The sequence below is a fragment of the Folsomia candida genome, unplaced genomic scaffold, assembly GCF_002217175.1.
Source record: "Folsomia candida strain VU population unplaced genomic scaffold, ASM221717v1 Fcan01_Sc011, whole genome shotgun sequence".
Classification (NCBI taxonomy): domain Eukaryota; kingdom Metazoa; phylum Arthropoda; class Collembola; order Entomobryomorpha; family Isotomidae; genus Folsomia; species Folsomia candida.
Genome location: NW_019091203.1, coordinates 1,013,349 through 1,033,243, shown reverse-complemented (window position 1 = coordinate 1,033,243; position 19,895 = coordinate 1,013,349). Strand labels below are relative to the sequence as shown.

Genomic DNA, 19,895 nt, shown 5'->3' with positions numbered 1-19,895 from the left:
ACAAACTATAATAAATAAATGGGAGGAAGTTATTCGCAAGTACATATGTATGTATGTGTATATCAGCACGAAGTTGTATATCATTTCACCCGATTTTTAGCAGTGCAGATACATACATATGTGTATTGTATAAGGTGTATAATAAAAATCTGTAAACGGAGCAGATGCGAATGCAAATGATAAAATGGCCTTTGCCTCACGCATTATCAGTGAGCGAGAGATACGCTGAGACAATAGTCACAGCTTACATACATCGAACAGCCACCATTATTTGCATAATGAGCGTTCAAATAATCGAGTCGAGTCACTCTTAACACTGACAAGGCAGACTTTTATACAACCTGTGAAACAGGCTGAATCAGCTCTGTTGAGTTTTATCGTTATCAGTGCATGCATAATCCTAAAGCTTATGAGTCAGCCTTCTCTTCCCGAGAATTTATTTTGTCAGCAAATATGTACAAACAAAGCACATATGTACGCAGCGCTGTATTCGCCAAAGTTAGGTTTTTAAATCCATGTGGGACTGTAAATTACCCTTCCTAACACTAATCATTTAGCAGGATAAAAGTTTCGTTAAAGTGAAACATACGCGATTTAGTTTAAAGTTTGATACATTTTCCAGTTATACAAGTTAAATTCATAAATTAGGGCTTGAGAAAAAGTGGAAGTTGAAGGTAAGATGAATTTAGTGGCAATAATTATTCATGCCTAAAACCCAAGTACAAGATTGCTGCGGAATTGAAAACTACTACAAAAGATTACGATAGGAATCTCTCAACGATGTTGATTAGTTTAGCCGAAAATAGAAGTCAATGTTTTTTTTCTTGTTGTTTAACTAGTCCGAAGTTCAACTATAAGCTGTATGGATTTTACGACGCCCTCATCACGAAACGAAGGATTTCTTCGGATTTGTAAATGACGACAAAACTTCCAGCCCGCGATCACCAGGTAGCGACAACCAGCTCGATGTCGAAAGCCTTGATGAATCCGTTGGTCAGTCGTCAATTATTTTGCCTCACATTTGTGCATAATTTACTGTTTTTATCTACATAATTATCCTCAATTTCTACCAGATTCTCGATGCTGTCTTTTCCAAGCTCGATATATATGACTTGAAATCCTGCCGTCTCGTCAGCCATGAGTGGGCCAATCACGGTGCCACATTATTAGGAAAGCAGACATTTCTGAACGTCAACAAGCTTTTTGATTACGACGACGATTCAAACCTATACCTAGCGACTCCTCTCGTTAACGAGAAACTGGTACGATGCCTTAGAATCTACGGTCAGGTCGACTCGGTCACTAAAAGATACAAGGATATCGACGTTATTACGAAAGGTTTAAGCATGCTGAATTCCTTAAATATCCAACAAGTCTTCCTCTCAATGGCGGAACGAGAAAATTGTGTGGACGAATGTGTGCCTCAAACACTCGTGGTGCATCCTAATTTAACCACAATTAAATACTGGCCTTACGACGGGTTCAAAAACATTGCGTTGCTCCAAAGCTTTATTAATTCTGCACCGAATTTGACCTCTTTGGATGTCTGCGGCTCCAATTTTCCGGATTTGAAGAGGTGCCATAAGCTCGAATCGCTTAGGTTCTACTTCACAAATTCTGGCCAAACCAACGCTATTGATAACGTGACAACTTAAATGTTGGGACAACTTAAAGATTCCTTAATCGAGGCGGACTTAGACTGCAAAAATACTACGCCCGGTAGTCTGCAGGTAAAAATTGAATTATGTGTATTCCATTCTTTATGGAAATGAAAGAAAAAAGTGTTTGTACCATATTCATTTGTTTGAATAGTAACTGAATACCAGATTCATTTTGTGTTGAATAAGCCAATGCGAACAGACATGATAAATACGCATAGTTGGCGCAGTTTACATCCGCTTCCGGGGTCTGCCGCTGAAGTGAGTTTTCGCTTCCAGCCACTGAGAAAAATTTGTGCTTCTATCGCCTCGGTTTCCGACCTCAATTTTCGCCGCAAGTGGCACGACTTCCGAATACAATTTTTGCTTCCAGCTATTAACACATCCGCTTCCGCGCTCAACTTGTGCTTCCGAAGTACAGCGGATTCGAACGAAATTAGTGCTCCCGACTCCAGCGCGTTGGCCTCCGCTGTCTGTGTGCCAGATCCGACTTCCAGGAAGACGGAAACTGCGCTCCTCTATGTATAATAAACAGGTTTTGTTATCCTGACTCAAATTTGTTTATGCGCACTTCGCATTTATTTCAGGGTCAAAATATGAACATTCCAGTCATGTTTAACCTTACGTCACTCACCATGCGCTCGTTAGATGACTGCCTTATCCCTGGCTTCTTGAATGAGAAGAACCTCCCGGCCCTTGTTAACCTATCGCTACAAGACCTTTCACAATGGACGAGAGTTTCCACCCATGTAAACATGTGGCAGCCACACCGAGGAGTGAAATCTCTCGCGCTGGCATATGCTGGGATGTTGCGGCAGGACGACTTTGCGGAAACTATTGTCCAATTATTTCCCGGCGTTAAGAAACTCGAGTTAAATATAATTTTCGCTTGTGAAACTTTAACCCTCGAGATAAGTCAGATGATGGAACAATTCCAAAAGTGGAGCCTGGAGAAGGCAAACTTTGTGGTGGAATGTGTCGACGAATCCGCCTGGATAGTGACCATCCTGAAGAATATGTCGCTGTGGAAGGGTGAGTCTGGCCGGAAACTGGTGCAAAAAACCTGGTTTAAAAAAGTTTGCTTAATGTGTGCATTTAGGAATTAAACGCGTCCACTTCAAGCGCATCAGTTTCACACAAAATGACCTTCCTTTTCCCTTTGAAGACATTACTTCGTACAGTGCGGGACTAGCAAGCGTGAAATTCACCGGGCCTGGCTACGTGAGTAATAAAGCTTGCAATAGTTATGTATGTATACCTGAGATTTTCATTCAGATTTCTAATTCAGGCAGCACACATTGTGGAACTAAAACCATCCGTTTCTAAAGAAAGTGATGTCCCAGTTCAGTTGACGGTATATGAAGCGAATTACCTTAAATGACTTATTATACATACATCCAATTTTGCCAAAATATCAGGTGGCGGAAATCACGGAAAAAATGCAACCCTTCTTTTCACGTTAAAGTACTTCGTAAAAGTCGATAAGTCACGAACTCAGCTCGAAGAAGATGTCTAATGACGAGATCAACAAACGGTGAAATTATTTATTACGTAACATTAAACATTTGATCATACAACAGATGGATGAACTTAATGAAATGGCTTTAATTATTCAAAATCTTAGCAAAAAAGAAATAATTGATGGTAGCATTTTGGTGAAAAGGCGGTTACTTATTTTATGCCTACATAGTAAACAGGGCGGATTTTTTGCGCGAAAATGTTTAACAAGAACGAGAAACTTATGTAAGTGATATTTCGGAAATTATTTGAAACGCGCTCATCTGGTGCAGTTGGTAGTTAAAGTCGAGTAATTCCCGAGATAGGGAGAGAGAGAGTACTTTTATTCAAACCTTAGAAACTGTCGGTTCATACGAAAAATCCGTCCTGAGAACTAGGCATCACGCTCACTGTTTTTTAAAGCTTGTACGTTTATTTACATTAATTTACACGGACACACGGGCATAGCAATCTTGTAATGAGCTTTCACGCCTTACTTAATAACTATAACGAAAGAAGCTATATATATAGTTCTAAACATTGTAACTTCAAAATTATTTAAGCATGTCTTCACATAAAAATTGATAAATTAAATCCATATGTTAAATCGACCGGAGTATCCCCTTGGGGTCAGATTTAGGTATGATGCCGCAACTCTATCTTGATGCCCGTAAACGTGAAGGGCCCTTCGTTCCTGAAAGCTGAGTCGCTCGCTTCTTTTGCATGACAAAAACCCAGTTTAAACATCCAAACTTTCAAATGATGATATTTTAAACAAAAAGAGGACAGAAATATCAAACCATCACATCATTAGAAATTTATACCTATATATTTCTAATGATGATTTCTAATATGATTGATTTCTAATATATTACATTACATGGTTTATATAATGCTTAAATGCTTAAACTGAACCGATATGAAAGTAAATAACAAACTGTCCGTGCCTGGCTCATTATCAGGAATAGATAAGCTGTCATGGCCATAAAGAACCTCACCAGAAAGTTCAAATGAATCCTGAATCATGTACACTCTACTTTAACATTGGCAAACCAGTCGTTTATGTACAGAATCTGTGAAATCGGCCGGTGCGACTCGGTAGAGCTTCGTTATCAGTAATGCAGAGCTCATGAATCCTCCTACACTTTCTGTGTATTACTCATTTTATTGGCAGCTACAAACATAAGCACGTACGCAGTATCTCTCAAATTGTGATTTCTTATACTTTGACGATTATCGATAATTTATCTTCTATTCAAGTTATAATTTGTCTGCAGTTTAAGTGCAAGCGGTATGGACTTGGTGTCATCTTCTACACAAGAGGGATGGATTTCTTCAGTTTATCGTAAAGGGCTATAAAAAATTTGCTACACTTGCTAAATAATTTGCCATATATAAGTCCATAATAATATTATCCATCAACATGGTTCTTGTCCTTAATTCCAGCCTGCAATGACAACGTCGTTAACAAAGCAATGTCTAACGCCTTAATGAATCCACTGGTTAGTCGTCATCAATTCTGTGTTCATTTGGAAATTGCATATTGTTTTGATCTAATAATTCTCAATTTCTACCAGATTCTTGACAAAATCTTTGAACAGCTCAGCATACCTGACTTGAAATCGTGCCGATTGGTCTGCCAAACGTGGGAGGATTATGGCACAACTTTATTCGGAACGCGAACATATCTTAACGTTAACCAGCTTTTCGATTACGACGATGAATCAAACTTATACCTAGCGTTTCCTCTAGTAAATCAGAAACTGATTCGAAGCCTCAAAATGTACGATGAGTTCAAATCGATCGCCAAGAAATACGAGGGCATTGACGTTATCACGAAAGGGTTAAGCATGCTGAAATCCAATAATATCCGACATGTGTTCCTCTTAGTGTGGGAAAGTACAAATCGTGCGGACCAAAGAATACCTCCAAAACTCGCGGTTCACCATAATTTGACCACAATTACGTACAGGGCTCATCCGAGGTCCGGCTACACCAGGTTGCATCCAGTGTTGCAAGCCTTGATTGATTCGGCGCCAAATTTAACCCTTCTGGACATATGGGCGTCCTCGTTTCCGGATTTGGAGAGATGCAGAAAGCTCAAATCGCTTAAATTCTACTTCATACATGCTGACCACTCCGTCACAATTAATAACGTGACCGCAATGTTGGACAAAGCTAAGGATTCATTGACAGAGGTGGAATTTAGCTACAAAAATCATTTGCGTCATGGGCTGCAGGTAAACATTGAATTATACATTCGTTCGTTCTGAAAATTAAGTAAAAAATGTAGTTATGTATATGTAAGATAATCATTCATCTTAAAATTTTGAAAAAATTATTCTATGCTTATTCATGAATTTGCCTAATAATGACTGAATAGTTTATCTATTTATCTTCATCCTGTATTAAATATGAGAATGTGAACAGATTTTGTTGCTATAGTATTTACATATGGATTGATGCGCAGCGTGCAACCGCTTCCGCCTTCGGTGTCTGCTTCCGACGTGAACTAACGCTCCCTGCTTCTAGTGCTTCAGCTTTGGAGCACAATTTGTGCTTCGCTCGCATTCCGACCAGTTGGCTTAAATCTTGCAACTTCTCCAGTTCCGCCGTCCGGAAGTTGCTTCAAACTTCCGGAACTCATATAGCTGTTAGTTTCTGTAAATAGTACATTTTCTAATTGTGAATTTACCCCATTTTTGATACACCCTTCCCATTTACCGCAATGTCAGAATATGAACGTTGTTAACTTATTCTAATTTTTGTCTTTGCGTTTATCGCAGACCCAGAATATGAACGCTCCTGTCATGTCGAAACTTACGTCACTCACCCTTCACTCATTTGAAGAGCGCCCAATCCATTCCTTTTTTAACTAAACTCATCTCCCAGTACTGAAAAGCCTAGCCTTCCGAAACTTGTATAGCTCGACCAGATTGCCAAAGCATCTAGCTACGTGGCAGCGACACCGAGGAGTTGAATCTCTTGCGCTGGATATTTGTTGGGATTGGCGGCAGGACGAACTTGAAGATAGTATCGATCAATTATTTCCAACCGTTAGGAAACTCGTGTTAAAGATGATTTTCGTTAGCAAGATTTCAATTCACGAGGTAAATCTGATGATGGATCCATTCCAAACATTGGACCTGGAGCAGGTAAACATTGACGTGGAATCTGTGGGCGAGTCCGCCTTGGTTGTTGCCGTGTTGAAGAACATGTCTCTTTGGAAAGGTGAGTTTGGAAATTAGAAATCTAAAGAATCATGCATTTTAGAAAAAAACTAGTTCAACTGTCAATCGACAGTGGAACTAGTTTTAAACGAGTCTTAGGACTCGTTTTTATGAACTCGTAATTTTATTTTGATGGGAAACAATGCTTACAGCAAAACAACGGCTGGAAAAATTCTTCATAATTCTAATTTATTTAGGGCTTAAGCGCGTCCGCTTTCATCACATTAGGCTTACACGAGACGACCTTTATCCGCAGATTCCAGACATCATCTTACATAGTGAAGGATTTAAAAGCGTGAAATTCTCTGGGCGTTACTCCGTGAGTAGATAATACAGCTTGCAAGCATTGTACGTACGTTTGTTCAAGTTTTAACCCCAGTTTCAAATTCAGATATCGGGAATTGTAGAGATAAGAGAGATAAGACCACCAGTGTCTCCAGAAGGTGGTCTCCCCATTCAGTTTACGGTACGTGATACTATCCGCCTTAACTAAATGGCTTATTCGATACCAGTTTTGAAATACCCGCAGGTGCCGGAAATCATGGAAAAAATGAGCCCCTTGTTACAGAACTGGTAGAATTTTATTGATCATGAATTCAGTTCAGAGAAGGTGTCCTCAGGAATCAAGATACGATTCACTTACGAAGGAACTTTTTTTCAAGCTACACCGGGTTGTCCAACGAGTTCTATAAAAAAATCCAACCAAATTGACTCGGAAGCCTTTCTCGTAGCTGAGGTAGCAGTTTGGGTAATTTTCGTCATAGCGTCACCGGCAGATTTTGCAGATACGGCAAGAAACTGATTGATTTCGGCGATAGATCTTTTCATTTCGGAGTCGGAAGTCAGAGTGACATTTTGCAAAATAGCGTTTAATTCCTTGACTGCGTTCAGCTTTGAATCCATCGCCACTTTGTCGGCTGCTTTCACAACCTCATCAACTTCTTGAGTGCCTGATGTTTTGGGAACGGCTTTCTTCTTAGCTTTAGCCAATTTATCGGCCTCCTTCTTCGTGGCGATTGTCTTCTTCACAGCGGCGTCAATAGTAGCGATGCTTTTTCTGACCGTATCTTTTGCAGAATCAACGGCGGTAAGGATTTCTGCCTTAGGTGTTCTAAACGCGTCCCTGATTACGGCCATAGCCTCGACTCCAGCATCCTTAATGATGGTCTTAGTACTGGATGAAACGGTTTTGCTGATGTCTTTTATATTGGATATTGCCGTTTTGATAGTAGCCTTCAGGTCGGAGGTGGCTTGTTTGTTTGCTTTGTTAATATCCGAGGTCAGATTCTTTAAGCATAAGTTGGCTCCCTTCTCCACCATCTTCAAACTATGTATTGCCCCCTTAGAAATATTTTTGATAACATCTTGTGCATACACTTGTTTCACGGCCATATCAAACAATTATTCCGCTCGGTAGACGGACATCTTATACGCCTCCACCTGCCTTTTGGCTTCTATGGTGGTGAATAATCCCCACGAGTCTAAATAAGACGCCATATTTCGTTTAACTAACTTCGAAAATTGTATCAGGAACCAGTCGTTCCGTGTAATTGACGTCAACCGATCCCCTTCAAACGTCACCCCCTTTTGCAGAATGGCCATCTTAAAGTAAACGTTCCATCCAAACGTCCTAAACAAATCATAGTAGAACCAGGCTCTCACGTCGCGACTACCCTGCTCCACAATGCTGTGGTTACCAACAAATTTCACCAACGGTCCTGGTGCCCGGCTGCTATCTTTGGGAAACCCTTGCAACGTTGTTCGAACGTATTGGATATTGATATTATTCGTGGATTCTTCCCCGCCATGGAACCTCCACCAATCCATGTCAAAATTGTGCCCGAATTCGTGAAGAAAACCGAAAATTTCGTTGGTATCCTGGACAGATGCTAGGTTTGCCGCAACGATGGCATGACGAATAAATCCAGAAACGTGTCCGGAAATCATTGCAGCGTTCTTAGTTCTCAGAATGTAATCAAAGTTGACTTTCAACTTGTGGCTTCTATACGGCACCGAATGAAACTCATTAAAGGCATCGATCGCTCTCTGCCAAGATAGCATCAATTCTTCAGGGTTCTCAATCAGAGTAAAACCCTGCCGCGGCATTTTTAACTGTAAGCTTGGCGCCGTAAAATATCCCCATGGTCCATCAAGCCCTTTTATTCTGTCCCAATCAGTTAGTTTGGTTTTTTCCAGAAAGAAATGGGGTGTCTCAATTGCCCCCGAAATCTTAATGGATACCCTCCTTAACGTAATGGGTGTTACAATTTTGCCGATCTGAATTGGGCCACCGAAAGGATCACTGAATTCCCCAAAATTTCCAGAGAAATCTTTTGTAAAATTTATGGTGGGATACTTGTTCCAAATTTCTCGCTGGCTCACTAATTCAAATCTACCGTTATATATGGAAAACGCTTTGATTTCATCCGATAAAAATTTAATGCTAACTTTGACTCCGGGCGGTGAATAAAACTCAGTTTCCATGAAGTCCGAGAATGAAGTCTTCGTACCATTAATTTTCTTTTGATATTCCGCGGTTTCAGTGCAACCATACTCATATAAGGTTTTAAAGAGGGCGCCACCATTATCCAGATCGATAGTAAAAACAGTTTCTTTCGATTTTATTCCGTCAATTTTAACAGCACCGGGAAAATGTTCACTGGCGGGATGAGCATAGTTGTCCTCAACATTAAATAGTCTGCCTAGAATCTCCTGGTCAATACGAACTTGTATTCTCATTGCGTCAGTGGTATTAATTTCCGTAAAATTCGCTGGATTGACTGGTTTCAGGCCGGACCACTTTATCTTTATAGCATCCACCAACTTCATGTCGGCTGTATCCAAATTGTTTGCCGCTATCTTAACAATACTTATGGCGTAAATAAATTTGTTCTCGTCCGCGTCTGTTAGGGCATCTGGTGTCGCGTCGATTTTATCCAATACTTCATTTACAACACTGGCCGCGGCGCTCAAATGACCATAGGTCACTAGATTTGTTGAAGTATTATACTTATCGTCGTCCAGGGAAGGCTGTGCTTGTTCATTTAGATACAATACACCCGCATGTCTGCTTAGCTTATTCAAGGGCATGGTTTTTGCGTATGTTAAGTTTAGTAGCCCAGCGTTTGCGGCAACGATGAGTCCACCGCCATTCTTGACATAACCGTCTAGCTTTGTTGCGAAGCCCTCAGAAATGTCAAGTGCTGTGGGGATTATTACCAAGTTAAAAAGGCTTGGATTAATCTCTTCCTCGGGTAACTCCTGCGTCGGGTACCCGCTGTCGGTCAGACAGCTCGCGATCTTTTTACCCGGCTTACTCTTAATAACGACAGGGGCTAGCTTGGATTTTTCATCGTAATCAACCGCCCACATTACACAGTTCACATGAAATTTATCAAAATAGTTATCCGTTGGCGTGATAAAACTTTCGTGAGATAGGAATATAATTCGTCCCTTTCCATAGAGGGATGCGGCAGCCGCAGTAGAAAATCCAGATTTCGCCTTTGCTGCTAGAAATGGGAAAGCTTCAGATCCAAAGACAAAGAGTTTCCCGACTTTACGAGCGCCCTTGATGGAGTCCAGACCGTCCAATAATTGATCTATGTCTGTATTCATGTAATGAAAACCGTAGTCAAACATAAAATCCATACTTTTCTGGTCTTAATTAGTACTACCATTACTTTTCAGCTTCTTGTTTGGTTTCCAAAGGGCTTTTCTTTTTGCCACTTCCTCCTAAAATACAAAATTTGACATGCACGCATTTAACGTTTTGCTTTTTATATGTACAATCTAGTATGTGGACTTACTGGATCCATAATTTCGAACCCTCTCCCCTGTTGAACAGCATCTTCAGGGGTTGCTTCAGTCGTTGTATATCCTACCGTTGTACTCAACTCGGTCGTAGTAACTTCATCCTCGTCTTCATCTGACATGTCCGGCTCGTCGTATGGTGCTGGTGTGGTTGCTTGCGGCCTTTTAAAGCCACCTTTTTGGAAACCTCTTCTTTTGCTAATGGCCTTCTTGGCAGCTTCCACATGGATTTTATCCTTCGCAAACTGGATCAGCTGCTTCGCATTAAGCTTTGTCTTTTTAAAGCCTACGAGTTTCTGTTCGGCACTGGTGGATATCACGATACCCCACGAAGTTAAATACCCGCTGATGTCTTGTCCCTCTATTTCTGAAAGCTTAACAGCCAGGGCATCTCTTCTTTCTTGGTAGTCGATTGTTGTGCTACCGTTACGACCCAATTTCATGACCGTGTCGTGTCCAAAATTCCTGACGAAGTCAAAGTAAAACAGCTTCACAGCGCCAGAGGTGAAAAAGCGATCAAACTTTACCCCATCCTGAATATAGTCTTCCATCACTTTAATAATATTCTCCGATTTGTACTCATCCCTAATTTGTTGTGGGCGAACGAAATGTACAATATTTTTGACATAATCAACAAATAAGTTACCAACAAATGATTCACCGCCCTTAAACTTCAGTAGCGCTAGGGAATCTTCATGATTGTGTGCAAGTGAGTGTAGGATGGCGAGCATGTTGGAGCTACTTTGCCAAATTTTCCTAAACTCTACAAGTTCTTCGCCAATCTTCTCTTGGACCATGAGTGGATTTCCTGAATGTGTTTTTGCACCTTTGTTTGGAAGATCTCTCGTGAAGCCGATATGCTCACGGGTGCTTTTGTATTGAGCTCCGGCCAGTTCAGTCATCCCATCCAGTATACGCTCCCAATGGATTAGAAACTCCTCAGGATCTTGAATCTTGTCGAGAACACGTTTCGGGTAAGACATGATCATCTGGTCGCTGACTAAATCGCCCCATGGCGCCTCCATCAGCTGACGTTCCTCCCGCCAATCAACTAAAGTCATATCTTTAAATTTAAAGCTGGGGCTTTCCACTACTCCAGATATTGAAAAGGCAACGTTGTCGAGAAGAACTGAACTATTTATTTGCCCTATGTAAACCATCCCGCCAAAGACCGAGGGCATTGTGAAAGTCTGGTCGCTTGATTTTACTGTAAATTTCTTAACCGATTTCATATTTGGATATTGTGTCCAAACATCTAGATTAGACGTGTCGTCCGTCCAGTGCCTTATCCGTACCACAAATTCTGTCACGTTTTCCGTTAAGAGGTTCAATCTTAAGGAAGATCCTGGCACGGCATAGAGCAAAGTTGAACAAAATTTTGGACAGGAAATTTTCCCAGTTTTGTTAAGCTGTGCAGTTGCCTTTTAACAACGTTTCGTACACTGAATTCTTCTCAAGGTCAACTGTATAATTGTACGATTTAGTCAGAGGTGAGCTTGCCGGAACATCGCCGGGGTAGTCAGACGATGCAGGATGCCCCAATGTTTCACCTTCGTCGAGGAGATAATTTCGCATAAAGATTTCCAATCTGACCTGGAATTTTAGCCAGTCGGTAGAATTTATTGGATTTGCTAACGATGGCTTGATTGGGGGCAGTGTAAGAATTTTATTTTTCAATGTCGCCGCCCAACTCGGTTTGGCGACAGCGGATATAGATAACTTCAATAATGCTAGGATTCGATCTTGTTCTTTGACCGGTGGCGGTTTATTTGACGAAATTGAGCCAAGTAAAGAATCTATGGCAGATTGTTCATCGTTTGTCCCGCTCATTGGTGGGGCATCAATAAAATCTTTTTCTGTTACGGATGGAAACCAACCTCCGTCCCACGATTCTGAAAATGAGTTTGGATCTGGCGATGAAGTTTCAAGGGGAGAAGTAACGCCCAGGTTATTTGTTTCCATCGTGGTGGAAATAGTGTCGTCATCCTCCACTTGGGCAGGCGACGAAGTAAGTAATATCTGAAATATTTATGGACAGATAAGACGATTAAATGCTTAATTTTTTGCAGCATATTCACGAACTATTTTAATTTCTGAAAAATGGGAAACTTACGAAGATTATGAAGAGTATGTTTGAGAAGTTAAACATTTTTGAATCCTAGTCCATTCATGACTAACGAGACATCGTACCAGACGAGGCAGGATGTTAAATAATAAAAATTTGCAACAATGAAGTATATTATGCAAACTCCATTCCCACGAAACCAAAAAATATGTAACAATGCGTATTTTCATAACGTACAAAAATGTTACTTAAATACGTAACTAGCTAATTACGTAATACGTATACAATTAAGTACGTGCATGTGAGCAAAGCCGATGCAATTGAAATTGTTAATTGTTGCTTTATTAATTATCAATTGTTCATTTGCTCATTCATCAAGTAACTCGTTTACTTTCGTTTGAGTGAAACATGCGAGTAAATAATGACGTAAATGTTTCGCAAATACCGTCTGATGCTTATTCACGATGGATAGAAAGCAAATCAAGTGATGAGAAAAATTCAAAAAAATTAATAAAGTTATATAAACCATACCTCCGCTTTATACTTCTTAAATATTTATTACATCTATGTAAGCACATTATGTATAAGCATGTCTTAAAACTGAATGTGTAAAGTTACACGTTGTAATACAACAGTTGTATAAGTATATTTTTCTTGTGATTCTAATAACCCCCGGGTATGAGGGGTGTCAAATTAAATAAATATTTACTACTTCTCCAAAAGATGAAGTCCCCGACAGTGTATCACCAATCTGTAAAAATGCACGAACGTCTTCCCACAAAAGTAACATCCCAGCTTCTCGTCGTCATTGTGCACTCGCAAATGTCGATCTAACCTACATTTCAAGTGACTCTGATACTCGCACTTGTCGCAGGCATGAATCTCTTCCTGATTTGGTGGGTGTCTCGCAGTCACGTGACGCCTTAAATCGTAACTCGACCCGAATCTCCGGTTACAAAATGTGCACGGGAAATTCCTCTGGTTTTCGTGCACAACTCGGACGTGCCTTTCCAACACGGCTGTACTTATCACGGTCACAGGACAAAGGCGACACTGGAAAATGGGTCGTGTAGATTTTTCCAGATGCGTGGCCTGTGTAAAAAAGTTTTCATTATGGATTTTTGCCATAAAAATAATTCTGAAAAATTGGGGCAAAAAATTGGTTTCTCTAGGTGTAATTTCTTGAACTAGTGAGAATGTAAGCGCCACCTAAAATGCGCAAAATTGGAAACACTACACTCTTAAAATCCTGGTGCTGATCTTTACCGAACGGTGTGCATATCACAAAATGGTGATAATGTTTTTCACCGCTTGGTGGTAAATATTGCCCTCATGGGGACAAATTTTCACTGGCTTGTGTTAATTTGTCCACCATTAGGTGAGACAAGTTATTTCCGAACAGTTAAGTCACATATGAACCGTTTGGTGACGATTAACACCGGGTTTTTAAGAGTGTACATACATACTACTTTTCGTCGTTTCCTATATATAAAAAAAGAATTAACGGAAATATATACATACCTCGTGTTTCCTCAGCGAGCCCTGGTGAGCAAATCTCCTCCCACACGTGGCACACTTAAACGCCTTCTCCGTTGTATGAAGGGGAATGTGACTCTCAAGATCTTGCCTCGCTTTAAACTCTTTATTGCAAAGCGTGCACCGAAATCGGACCGGATTCTCGGCATGTTCGGACCTCACGTGTCTCGCTAGGTAGCGCATGTTTTTGCAGATTTTCTCACAGCCGGAGAATTCACATGACATAAAAGTTCCTTCGGCCCGTGGACGTTTGCAACATGTCCGCGTAACGAGGTAGGTCTGGAAAAAGTGCGGTGACAAAGTTCGCAACTGGGACGGTCCCGGTTGGTGTGAAGTGTTCTCACGTGGTGCGCTAAGGCGGTGGAATTTTTTGAAATTTTTCCGCAAACCTGAAATATATTTTATTGGTTATACAGTCAGCTCACCTGTAGATGAAACTCACCAATAAAACTATTTAATTAGAAAGTTCGACAGGCATAAAAGCGATTTTTCATAGATTTGCGCAGTTCTCAGAGCACGTTTTTAAAGCTGAAAGTGGACTAATGTTTTTTCTAATATGGTTCGTCGAAAAATGTAGTTAAATATATAAAGTTATTTCGATTTAGAAAAATCGCCAACACGTTGCAGGGACAAAAATTCAAATTCCCGGCGCTAGTGAGATGTGGGCGCCTTTTGCGGTTTTTACAAATTTACCCCCCCCCCTTTTTAAAATATACTTTTCAAAATCAACTTTTTTATGTCACGATCTACCGGTTTTGCCTATTGTCACTCGAATATTTATATGCTTACATAAATTTAACCCGAATTTTTACAAGTTTAAAATCTCACCTCGCATTTCACCGTCGTATCGAAATGTTTTGTGACGAGGTACCGGAAAAAGTCTTGTTTCAAATCGAAAGATTGGTAACATTTGTAACATTCCAACTTCTTCTCTTGCTTGACGTCCATGTCAAACTAATTATCGGAATATTTAATAATTTATCTAAAAATAGTTTTTTTTAAAGCTTTTTAAAGTTTAAAACTATTTAAAGCTGTGCAAAAATGAAAATTAAAACGTAGATATTTGAACGGTAGGTTATTTTAAATTTGATTCACTTAAATACAGTGTGATAAAACTAATTTAAAACTTGCTTGTAAGTGTGGCGAGCAGGTGGAGGTGGAAAATATGTACATAAATACGCGAGAATTTATGCACGCCTGCCGTAAAAGGTTGCAGCTTTTAACCCACATGAGGGACAGGAATTTGTAACAATAGGAACGTACATATGTTACGTCATCAAAAAGGTGGAGGCGTGGTTCTGGGTTGTCGATCTTACACTGGTTAAGCATTACTTTAATAAGTAAAACAGACAAAAGTTGAGCGTGGGGCATAAAAAAACACCTTTTTTGATGTCTTAATATATGCATCGACCTTCCCTAATGCATACACACAACCAACCTCTTATCATATCATGTGTATGTATTCATAAGCCTTATTCAGATGATATTTTGAATGGTTTTCTTGGCATGGATACAGATATGCTTATACGTTAAAAGGTGGAAGTGTATGGGCATGCCCAGCTATAGATAGTGCGACTATACATACATATGTATGTACCTGTATTATTCCGTTCTAAGGGTCAACCTTTTATTAAAGTAATAGAAGAAACTTGTACCACTCGAGACACATAAATATGTACATATGAATGTCTCAAATTATACGCAATAAATAATAAGAAAAATAATATATGGAGAGGCAGTATTTATAAGTTGAGACTCTCAACTCAAATCGCGAAATCCGTAGAAAATCTCGAATTTTGGGAGCCCTTTTCCCGAGAAAAAAAATCCAAAAATCCAGGGACTGAAATCCCTAGACAGCTGAGAATGAAACAATTGATTTACGTTTTTTCCAAGATTCTACGCAACTTTCATTTAATTTCGATTCACGCCATAATGCACAATCGGTTGGACTCCATATTTACATACTTGTTTTTTTTTCGCTGGGCCCCCGGCTTTGGCCTCACCTAAGAAATACTTTCTGTTAAACCTTGTATAATACAGGGTGCCCCATTTATTTGTGTGAAAGTTTGAGACATCCATGCTCAGTGGCGGGTAAATAAAATTCAAACCTGTCGCCAAAATCGGGTAGAGCAACTCAAAAAATAGTTTGCTGAATTTTTTTGTCAACTTATTTTAAAATATGCCATCACCGTGCTCACTTGAAGCAGAGGTACTAGTGAAATACTTTTCCAGCCGATTTTCCACAGGAATCGTTATGAAACATAGCTAAAATTATATTGTAATGAACTACCTGTGCAATTAATTTATGAAATGTGCATGGTAGACTTATTCAAATTCAATCCAATAGTCTAGCATCATTATCACCTTCGAAAAACTAACCACTGCTGAACGCACTAAAAATCTGAAAATTTGGTTTATCTGACTTAACCAACCACCAAGATCCTTTATTCCACTGCAGCACGGTCCAACCGTTAGATTACCATAAATCAACTATCCAGAGAACCATTAAAATTGATTTAGGAAATATTATAACAAAAATGACCTTCAGTAGGTCGACGCATTTGGAGAAAACAAACTTTTTTCCGCTTAGTGCGGAGAAATTTCAGCAGTGCGCAAAAACGGATGACGATGATTTTATTCCTGCAGTCCTAAAAAATCAAGAAACCCCTTGTTGGTCATCCGACGTTGACCGTTTAGTTTTTTTAGGATTTTTCATCGTGAGACAACAACTTTTTTACCGAAGAATTTACGATGTTTGACGCATTTTGGAACGCTTAAAATAATTTGTCAAAGAAAGACACCCTAGAAAAGTGCCTGGAAGTAATTTTATCTGGTAAAAAGCGATGCATTGTTAAAGTTAAGAACCAGATCCGTCATTTTGAGCAAGTTTTCCATTTAAAAAAGGTCTGGTTGTAGGTTAGAAAAATTGTAGAATTTTCACACAGATAAATGAGACAACCTCTGTATTAGTGTGGCATAACATGCAAATCATTTTTTTATAATGTCACGTTACCCAACACATTTAAGCTAGTTGAAAAGTTTCCTCCGTAGAAATTTATTTGTTCCATTGTATTCAATTTAGTTGAAACCTTAAAGAAATCCTTAAGTAAAACATTTCTACCCTATAATTTTTTGCGACGTAAGTGAATTACAACAAAATTTGTTCGTGGAATACGTACGTTTCCTAGAATTGAACAGTATTACCTAATATATCAAGAAAACCAGCTATTTATGTATAACCTCGATTCCAAGAGGTTACCACATATTCGAATCGATAAGTAATTTTACTTCCAAATTAATAATGAAGGCACCTCTGACAATTATAATTTACCAATTAGTCCACATGTTTCCACCCAAAATGTGTGAAAACTTTCCAAATTTTAGCTTCGATCCAAACTGCCTACTTTTCAGCGGTTCTACCATCGATAAAAATTCCTTGAACGTATCGACACTTCCAGATACCCAAGTTTTCCACGAAACCACAATAATTTTCGCCCATATTAACGGAATCCCGGTAAAACCACTGCTCCTTAATTATTCCCGATATAGAGACGAATTTCCATCGTGGAGACTAAATTGTGCTCAAATACTGGTATTTAGCAGGACTCGAAATATTGTGCAGTATTACGATGAAATAGTAAATTGGGGAAACCGCAATAATGTCGTGATCTATGCAACCCTAACTCTCGGGAGTTTGAAGGCTTTCATGCAATCAAAGTTTCGTAATTTCGTGTCCACCATGCGGATCCCGATTTACGTAATTATTCTGCAATTTGCCGGTGAAGAAAATACTGATAACGTTGTAATCTACGCTGCCCTATTTTCTCCCACGCAAGGGTTCCAGCATTGGGAAGAGTTCCCCTCCGCTGGGGGCAAGTTGTTTCCTTCTCCGGGAGAATTGACGAGTTTAAGACGGATGGAGAACTATAATCACGAAAACCATAGATTGCCACTAAAGTTAGTATGGGTACAAAAAATTAGATGGGTCGATTGCGAAAATCATCGCGAGTTTGTACGTATAGGAACGTTTTGTTTTAGCGCGTTTGCTCCATTACAGTTGGTCTCGAGGAAGTTAAATTTTACATTTTCGACGATAAGGTACGTGAAATATTTTCTATAATATTTAAAATCCAGTTGTGTGATTCATTAGGTTATGAATACATACACTGTTGAAAATAATTTAACGAATTTGAAGAGAAACTGCACTCTGAGTTAGATATACAGTTAGCAAAATTATTGATGGCACCATTCGCAGGCATGGCACAAATCTTAGTGTTTTTGCATTCTGGAAATGTGTAATTATGTTGAAATATGTCGATTCTACAGGAAACTTGATGGAGATTTAAAAAATCACGGCAGTTTATTGCTAACTGTAACGGTTTGAAATGAGTTTGAACTTTTACTAACTTAGAAACCAGTGACATCGGATCTTATTAGCATCCTTTGGTTTAGCTTTCTTTATATAAAATTCAGAATGCATCCACTTTTCAAAAGGCTGACATGATCTTTAAGGAAACGAACTTATGTATGAAAGATATCCTGAATTAATAATTTCGTTGATGTATGCCAGGTCGAATCAATATTCCCGTTTTTCTCTGGCATTACAATCAAATGAAATCGTACTTCTGAAAGGAGAGATATTCTACCTTGAGAAAACATTGGACTATTATGTTCTCTACTGTCAGAAGAACCCGACAATGTCGTCCGTCCTTATTTGGCACTTCTTCACCATTGTGGACGAATATGTTTGGCTGGTATGTTTTCTAGTTTCGTTCATTCTGGGAGTAACCAGGCTTGGCGAATTTACGGATTTGTGTGTAGCTTTTGTGCGACAAGGAATGCGGAAAAGGTAATAATTTTGAATTTTTTTTCTGATTTGATTGAAATTACAAAAAATAGTTTCGCTTGGTTATCTAAAACCAAGCAAGACTGCGGGACAAAACTCCATCTTAACGTGTCTGTTTGACCAAGCGATTCCACATAAACGAATTTCAATAATTTCGAATCCGTAATATTTCTGAAAAAGTGGAAAATGGGCAGAGGTGTGCCGCTACCAACATGCTACCGAATAATACCCTATCCAAGTTTCGCAATTTTTTGTAATTTTTTGCTCATACATATTTTGATTTTTCCTGAGATACTTTTCGTGCAAAGTTGGAATTTTTTGTAGTCATTAATACCTCCGAAAATGGGGCATTCACGGCCCACATATGTAACCAGATTTATAATCCTTCCAACATTTAACGGTGTCTCACATTTTTGCAAAGTGGCAAAGTGTACATATTCGCAAAAGTATAGTCAATTTTTACTTTGTGATGCATTTCCTACAGGAAAAAGTCTCTCGCCGCGGTTCTCGCAATTCTTGGAATCACAATCCTCAGCTCGTGGTATGACGCTTATATTACCTGCCAAATAACGAAACCTTTGGAAAAATACGTGATCGGCACAATTTCCGAGATTTTTAACGAGTTCGGATTTAAATTTCACTCGGCCCACCTTAACCGAGACGTGGAAATGTTTAGAATGTCTCTTCGACGATTAGACGGTGAAATACACCTGGTTAAAGAAAGTAAATTACTATTAAACATTTCAGGTCAGAATTTGTAAGGTCGCTCCCACGAAAAGATAAGAAAGTTATAAACTTTTGACGATACTTTTGACCAAAATAATTTTTGATTACAAACACAAAAAATTACAAAGATACAAGGCATATTTCTATTTCATATGCTGATCTTTGTAAATTTAGGAAAGCAAGGACTTACGAAGACTGACGTGAAATACCAAAATGCCCCAATTAATATTCTGACAAGATGACGAACTGAATTAAATTTATGTTTTAATTTCCTTAGGAATTTCACCCAATTTAACCAAATTTTACGAAATATCTGGCGCCGCCATATTCGCGGATGACATAGCCTTCGAACCGACTTCCGATCACATCCAACTCGTGTTATATTTTCTTAAATCGAACTACCCTAATGTCACGTGCAACATAGTTAAGGAGATATTTTACAAGAGAAACGTGGTATGGGAATTCCGCTACTTTGGAGGAAACCAATTACTCGCGGTTTTGCAAACGCTTAGCTCCAACGGGATTTT

At 39.3% G+C, this 19,895-nt stretch overlaps 3 protein-coding genes across 3 annotated transcripts; 1 reads left to right on the top strand and 2 right to left on the bottom strand.

Annotated features, from left to right (window-relative positions):
• The first annotated feature begins 166 nt into the window (after positions 1 to 166).
• On the top strand, positions 167 to 7,051 carry LOC110855047. The gene is made up of 15 exons (XM_022103479.2): positions 167 to 674; positions 840 to 993; positions 1,074 to 1,730; positions 1,813 to 2,180; positions 2,246 to 2,690; positions 2,758 to 2,879; positions 2,947 to 3,012; positions 3,077 to 4,345; positions 4,433 to 4,500; positions 4,602 to 4,657; positions 4,733 to 5,395; positions 5,942 to 6,386; positions 6,583 to 6,704; positions 6,777 to 6,851; positions 6,915 to 7,051. Exons 4-8 carry the CDS (start codon positions 1,851 to 1,853, stop codon positions 3,119 to 3,121), a joined length of 1,008 nt encoding a protein of 335 aa, XP_021959171.2. The 5' UTR covers positions 167 to 674; positions 840 to 993; positions 1,074 to 1,730; positions 1,813 to 1,850; the 3' UTR covers positions 3,122 to 4,345; positions 4,433 to 4,500; positions 4,602 to 4,657; positions 4,733 to 5,395; positions 5,942 to 6,386; positions 6,583 to 6,704; positions 6,777 to 6,851; positions 6,915 to 7,051.
• Positions 7,052 to 7,786: 735 nt separating this feature from the next.
• On the bottom strand, positions 7,787 to 10,033 carry LOC118437045 (TRPM8 channel-associated factor 3-like). The gene has a single exon (XM_035855816.1). The coding sequence runs from the start codon at positions 10,031 to 10,033 to the stop codon at positions 7,787 to 7,789; it is 2,247 nt and encodes a 748-aa protein (XP_035711709.1).
• A 95-nt stretch (positions 10,034 to 10,128) lies between these two features.
• Positions 10,129 to 11,791, bottom strand: LOC118436934 (TRPM8 channel-associated factor 3-like). The gene has a single exon (XM_035855641.1). It carries the CDS (start codon positions 11,425 to 11,427, stop codon positions 10,162 to 10,164), a length of 1,266 nt encoding a protein of 421 aa, XP_035711534.1. The 5' UTR covers positions 11,428 to 11,791; the 3' UTR covers positions 10,129 to 10,161.
• Positions 11,792 to 19,895: the final 8,104 nt, after the last annotated feature.